General features: G+C 39.8%; 1 protein-coding gene across 9 annotated transcripts in view; it reads right to left on the bottom strand.

The window, feature by feature from the left end:
* Positions 1-777: 777 nt before the first annotated feature.
* TBC1D19 (TBC1 domain family member 19) overlaps positions 778-7,443 on the bottom strand; it is an 80,587-nt gene continuing 73,921 nt past the window's right edge. For all 9 annotated transcript variants that reach the window (XM_081135829.1, XM_081135831.1, XM_081135828.1 and 6 more), the window contains 3 exons: positions 6,896-7,011; positions 2,459-2,529; positions 778-1,456 (listed from right to left, as the gene is read on the bottom strand). In XM_081135829.1, coding sequence (XP_080991955.1) covers positions 1,382-1,456; positions 2,459-2,529; positions 6,896-7,011 — 262 coding nt within the window. In that variant the 3' untranslated portion in view covers positions 778-1,381. The remainder of the gene's footprint in view (positions 1,457-2,458; positions 2,530-6,895; positions 7,012-7,443) is intronic.

Below are 7,443 nucleotides of genomic sequence, written 5' to 3'. Positions count from 1 at the left end.
TGAGTGTGCATCTGCACACAGGGAATGGCGGAGCATCTGGCCTCACTGCACTGCCCGCAGAAACAATAAAATGGGGTTTATTAGGAGTCGATCACTGAATAAATTATTTAGTCCTTAATAAGTCAACAAGTACGTGATGAATAAAAGCACAATATTTTCCAATGAATGCCTGCTTATATCACACCCCACCTGCAGTATTATGCTAAACTTCATACACTCTACACAGAAATGACTCATGAGCACATTAGGATAAAACTCCATACAATTCTAAGCATTCAGTGAGAGTATCAATCTATTGATTTAGAGTTTTGTTTCAATGATCAGCATCTTGAATTTTAGCCTAAAATCGAAAGACAATGGTTTTTGGACTTCTTTTTTTCAGACACTATTATTCCAAATTACAGAAATGGTAGGCCTTTAGGAAATAATACACAGCAAGACCCTTCACTTATAATAAAGACCAAAAGAAGGCTGATGCCCTGCATGACGTCTTCAGTTCCGAGGTGACTGTCCAGTACGTACCGCTGGTCCCAGCTGCTATCCCCTGGAAGTACACCGCATTAAACCAAGCGCCAGCAAAAGCCAGTAAGGTTTTGCCTTTTCATTCCCTTCATTGAACCCTGAGGTGTCCTCCTGGCGTATTTCCAAAGTAACAGAACCTGGCAACGGGCCTCAGCAGTGTCGTCTTCTAACCGAGAGATTGGGAGGTTGAGAAGTTTGGACAGATCACGCCATAATTCTGACTTTTCCCCCCAGAAAATAAAGAATACAATACTGTCAGATGGACACAATTGTATTTGACCTCCCCCAGTACAAACATTAAGGGAGAAATAAAGTGGAGAGAGGGACATAGATCCCTGGTGAGAGAGACGCTGATAAAAACACCCAAGTACATTTGAATTTCTACTTAAAAGCATTATCTTTTTCAGTCTTCCCACATCCTACCCCACCCCTGGTTCTGACAGAAGGGAAATTTATAAGACAAGGCTATTAATACATTATCTAGAGGTAAACTTACAGACGGACCTAAGAGAATTGTCCCAGAAGCTGCATTGCCTCTTCAAGTTTATTACAGAATCTTCAGTTCTTATTGCGTATATTGTTACATGCTTGTTACAGGTCAGGAATATATATATAGTGCGCTCAAGTCAGCAGGAGTTGTCTATTGCTTCTCTTGGAAACCAGCAGCATGCAGTGCAATATTTGGTGCGCTGAGTTATTTTTTCAAAAAGTGAAAAACAACTTAGGTTTAACTGAGGCGGGAACATGATCTTTATTGGCTTATATACGAAGTTTAATTTTGGTTTTATGCAGAGTTTGCATAGTTCATGATTAGTTGCTAATGAAAAACTAGATGTGTTGTCAGTGACCTTGGAGAAGATCAGGTGACAGTAGCAAACAAAAAAATTTGAAGAAGAGGCATAACTTTTAGAGTAGAAAGGTCAGCAAGAACTGCCTGAAACAAAAACAAAAAGAATGATTAATATCAGTATTCTCATCAGCAAAGGGAAGCCTATGAAATGAGGTACAACAGAGACACTTCCACAATGAAATTCTGGGATCGACACACACTCTAAGTTCTTCAGATCTGTCCCAAACGTCTGAAGAAGACGACGACGTCCCTTCTCTTTTCTGAGTGTCTCAATGTTAGAACATGTGCAGAATGCTAACGTGGACCTGAGCCCTGAGCCTTCCTCAAATATACAAGGTAGCATGAGTTTATAAGAGGTCTAACATTTCAACTTGCTTCTATAAATAAGCGTGCATTAGGAACCCTAGTTCTGCTGCAGTGGTAGGAGTAGCCGACTTCAGGAAATCCCTTTGAGATGGAGCTGATGTTCACCCAGCTGCAAGATGCACAAACATTCTCTTCTTCTCTTTAAACAAAGGACTCAGGCGGCTATTTGAGGATAAAACTTACGTCTCTGTGAGAGTTAACAAGTAGAGCCATATGGTAAGCCACTATTTAATTTGACCATGTTTTAGGTATAAATTATACTATTGAAAAGAAACCAGCTTTAAATAATTAACTCACAACTGAACATAACCAATAAAGCCCATGTGTCTTTACTCTGTCATCCAAACACATGCCCTCTAACTCTCTCAGCTAGTTTTTCTTTGTTTTATGATCATAACACATGGTGGGAACACTAATAAGAAAACACAACATAAGACCCCAGAGTTTCTATTAAAATTACAAGGTATATTGTTTCCCATAATGATTACAATGGTTTTCTATAATAATCTTGTTTATGACTCCCTCACAAGAAGATTATTTTCAAGTCATTAAGGAATTTTGAATACTTAATACTACTTAGCTCAGAACTTACAGATTTTACCCAAGTTAAAAAATTAGGCTACAAGTAAAATGTGCCTTGTGCATCTGAGACTAAAGTGCCCGAGGCTGGCAGCCTCTCAGGAGCTATTTCCATCCCCTCGGAGTGAAACTTATCCTTACTTCAGCTGCAGCCAGTGATGTCACCTCCATCAGGTTGACTGCTCGGAAAGCAAACACGGCAGCTGCCAGGACTGGAAGAGAATGAACACTATTTCAACGGCTGCCTACACACCAGCCCGGCGAATTAGTGCTGTGCCCACAACCCACCACGCGAGCTCAGAACCAGAGCTTCCCACAGCTGCACGCCTGCACCGAGCTGAGCCTTGCGGTGCACGGAGCTGATCTCCTCTGAGAGCAGTGCCTGCTGGCTAGACAAGCTGTATCTCACAGTTTTGGGAAAAAGAGAAATTCAATGGCCTTAAAAAGCTATTTTATAAATTGTTTCTTTCATACTTACAACTTCAATTTTAATAGTTCTTAAATGGCATGAAGATCTAATGACTGTCTTATATATTATGGTTTATTTTGATGCAGGTGTTTGAAAGTTACACGGAGACTGAATTTTTAATAATATCATATCATGTTTCATATGTATTGAGGTGGCATCATGATAAAAATGTGGCAATGACGCCTTTTCTTAAAAGTATCTTTATAATCTTTTGTTGTATTTATATTTTTAGACTCAGCACTGAACTTTCTTAGAGTAGCACAAATGGATATGACTGTGAAGAGCAATGCTGTGAGACTGACCCCAAAATTTGCATTAATGTTGGCTACAGAAAAAAGGGGAAACAGAAAAAAAACACATTATACGACATCTTGAAAGTTAATGTTATACTTTGAGTAGAAAACAACATTTAGATTTTTGTTTCCATTAAACATGTGCTTATGAAAAGAGCAATGCTAACATGCAATACTTCTTGGGTAATCCACCATAAACCCCCTCTGAGAGATGAGTGGTCATGGACACTGGAAGGACCTATGGGAGAGGAAGGCAACCCTGTGAAGAAGGGGGAGAGGGCACTCCCTGGAGATAACTCCTGAGTTCTGCTTTGCCCTTTTTTACTTCATCACCAGTGCTGGTAATACATTCACTGCCCAACAAGTACTTAAGTTTAGGAAATAAAATCTACAAAATTATTTGGAAGGCTGGTTCCTAAGTATACTGCATAGCTAATGCAAATATACACGGACACGCACACTTTTACTATGGGTATAATGACAATGCCAGTTAGTTCTTACACCAACTCTGTAAGTTAAATACTACTATTAACCCCATTTTACTAATGTGGACACTGAGGCACAGTGAGTTTGGGTGACATGTTTAAAGTCACACAGGTAGAAAAGAACAGACTGAACACTCCCGAGCTCTGGCCCGAGCATCTAACCACCATGTGACGATGTCATTGAGATTGAAGGTTAGCAGTAATGGCTTATTCCTGATGTGGAAATCTGTGTGCTTCCTAAGAACTGTCTCCTCTGCTACCCTTCATGATGGTTGTCTAGAGATGGCATGAAGGGCGATGCCATGTGACCCTGGGCTCTCACAGGTAGTCTGCTGTGCCTGAGGAGGAGTCAGGATCTGGCCCCTTAACTTCCCCAGATAGAGGCAGAGTGCAGCAGTGACTGGGAGGCACAGGGGTTTTTCTAGGGGACAACAGATTTTGGACAGCTTGGCAAAAAAGCATTAAAATTAGAAAAATTCTGGGTGAAAAAGCGTAGTGGTAAAACAAAATTTAAGAAGTTCAATCAGCTGGCATTATTTCATATGTAGAAGGCATATGAAAGATCTGGGATGGAGAATTTACCCTTTAATTGAAAAAGAGAAAACTTAAGTACTTTAAAGTCACTGAGCTTCTTTGTTTATAAGAATATCAAAGAAAACCACTGATGTGGACCGGCAACTTCTTTAATGTCCCAATACCTGGGACCATATTTGACCATGGAGACAGGTTAGAAGCTCAGGAGTGTGGGCACTTCTTCCTTTGTGTGTGTAATTTAACAGGGCTGGTGAAAGCCTGACAGGACGGTCAGATCTGCTGTAGCAGGCAAGAGTTTCACACGGCGGGAAATTGTTTTTCCAAATGCAGTCAAGGAGGGAAGAGCGAGCAGGCCACTAATTGACCTCAGCATTCAAAACGTTCCCGTGCTCGTCGCCTTTATTTATCTTGGTGTCACATCACAGGAGTTCCTTTCCGTCTGCTCATGTTTGCTTTGCCCAGCCCTTCCACAGCGCGGCTTTGTTTGCCAGGAAGAGAAGGTCTATACTTCAGGGTGTTTTCAACGAAATTATGTTTCATATGATGTATAGAAATGCTAGTATTTACTTTGGTCTTTTAAACTATTCTCATTACTTTAAGCAACTCTATCATGAACATTAAGGCACCTTTGCTTTAAACTGTTACACAGAGGCTCTAATTAATTCACAAAAAAAGCCAGTAATAGTTACTAAAATATTTCTAAGGACAATATATAATAACTCACTTCAGCAAAAGAGGTGGACCCAAAATATTCAGACCAAAAAAGTAACAAAATATTTTAACTAATCAAAACTAATCTACATGGAATTATCTACCCTGTGGCTATTTGAATTCCGTGGTGGGGAGTTCCCATTAGTCTAGTTCCATTTCTAGATGTTCTATAATTCTTCCCTGTTTATTTTTTTAAGAACATGCAGGGAGAGTAGATGGATGTAACAGTGTGGATTGAATTTCTGCCTCTTCATCAGAAACTTTTTTATTAAGGTATTGAGCTCACAGCATTGTGCCTGCTTAGAGCAAATGCAGTATTCAACATTCATTTGTTTCTCTTTTACTTCAGTTTGCTGAGGGGCGATAAGTCATGAAAGGAGAGAATTTAAATTGGAAGAAGCCTTGAAGGTCTTCTAATTCAACATTTCTTTCATAGTAGAAATCTTAACCTTTCAGGTGACAGTTTAAAAGCCCATTCATGCTACTTTTGGAAAGTCCTAATTATTAGAAAGTACTTTCTTACACTGAATCCCTTTCTTTAATATACTCTAAACATTTTTTCAAATGATATGGAAAGCTCCAGACAATACTTTCAAAACCTAGGACATACCCTGAGGAGAGTTATTTGGTGGAAAGTCTAAAACCCTGTTGCCTGAGAAATGGTAGCAGAAAACAAGTCTATTTAGCCGAGAAAATAGAAGACTTTGGGGAAAGGAGGGGTGTATGAGAGTAGAGAAAACGTGATGACAACCCTGGTTTACAGGAGAACATTAGCAAGTCGTATTACTCGGAAATGGAGTGGGAGGACTGGTAAGACGGGGTTACCCTGCACCGCAGTGTTCAGAGGTGAGGACGCGGGTCAGGAACATAAAAGAAGTTATACCTGATGACTTCTAAGACTCCTCTATCTCTAGCTTACAAATATCACTGTTGTTCAGCCAAAGGAGACGAGGGCAGACCATTCTTTCCTAACTCATATTTGGATTGGCTTTAAAAACAATTGAGAAAAAATATCAGTAAGTGATACCTCTGACTACACCAGGGGTGGTATTTATCTTCACGGCATTTTATTGTTATTCTGATTTTCCTGTTCAAAATGCCACCCAATTACTCTAGACCTCTCAGCATTCAACAATATGTTAATATGGCACCTAGAGAACCTTCTACAAGAAAAACATCTTCTTCAATTAAGTATTATTTCCACAATACCCCAGAAAGGTGTCTTACAATACTATCGATATAAGGTAAGGAAACAAAGGCTTACACAGGTTAAATAATTTATTCAATACCATACAACCGGAAAAGGTCAGACTTAGTACTCTGCCAATTCTTCTGCTTTCCATCCATTGTTGTAAAAACCTTGTAATGTTTATTTGAATTAACTGACTCTACTTTGTATAAGAGAAGCAAAATAACATAATCAGTAAGAAATCTGTGCCCTATGTGTTATCATACAGTTGCCTTGTGTGATAACTGTTGTAAGAACTGCTAAGTTATTAAATAAGAGGTGAATTTGTGGCTTCCTGAAAAAAGAAAAGAAATATTTTTGGTTGAAGAGAATATCTAGAAGATAACATTCAGTCACCAGCACAGGAGTCAGAAACCATTAGCGAAAAGGAAAACGTTTTGAATTCTGCATAAATTGAAGTCCAAGCTGACGAGCTGAAGCTTCAATTATGTAGGGAGGCTCGATGCCGGTTTGATTCCAGGCAGTAGTTAAGAAGGGGCACAGGATGCGCTAAGACAGCCAGAGGAGGGCAGGGTGGAACCTGTGCCTACTGTGGGACAGACCTCCCAGGCGCTGAGAGACAGGAAGCCCCGGCTGCACTAAAAGTGGGAGACGAGGAGAAATGGCCTTTCCTGGGAGCCAAAAAGAAAGACTAGGAGTAGACCGGTGTTGGGCAGTTACACAGCGGTGTCTAGATCACAGGATGTCAGTACTTGTTTTCTAAGGCAGATACATGTTCATGGATTAGCAATGACAGCTAACTACACTTAAACTGCAATACAGATGGTGAATGTGAGAAAGAAAACGGGCTTTACGACAGAAACTGCACGTGTTTTACAAACAAGCACTTACTCTTACCAGCAAGAATTTCCAGAGAGTTGTAGCCTAGGATTCTATCCCACAAAAGCAAGAGCTGATCTGTAGCTAAGTATCCAGAGAAAGCTCGAACCATCCATTTAAATGATATGCGAAGTCTGTAAGCAAAGAAAAAAGAAAATAAATTTTACAAGTGGGTTTTTTTTCTTTCAAAAAGACAATATCTTACAAAAGGTTGGGAGAGCCCAACCAATTGTATTGTTAAGTGAATCTGAGAAATCATCTGGGCATTTGTCACACCATGAGTTCTCAAACCAACATCTCTGAGTACTGAGAGGAGGAGTTGTATCTGCGCAGCCCTCCTTTACGCTATAGCTCAGCCTTCAGAAGACTCACTTCTACCTTCTATTTGTCAGGCTGTGCACTAATTAGCTATCAACTAATTGATCTTATAGTCTTGACAGTTTCAGGCAAGCCATGATCATTTGAATTTTTTTTCCAAAATACTTGAAAGAGTGCTTGATAGCTGCATATTTTTCCTATTCGATAAATTATATTCCTACATTTCAGTCAAATGGCTACATAGGATG

This window comes from Miniopterus schreibersii, assembly GCF_964146895.1.
Source record: "Miniopterus schreibersii genome assembly, chromosome: 1".
In the NCBI taxonomy this organism is placed as follows: domain Eukaryota; kingdom Metazoa; phylum Chordata; class Mammalia; order Chiroptera; family Miniopteridae; genus Miniopterus; species Miniopterus schreibersii.
Note: the sequence above shows the minus strand (reverse complement) of the source record. Positions and strands in the feature narration are given on the sequence as shown.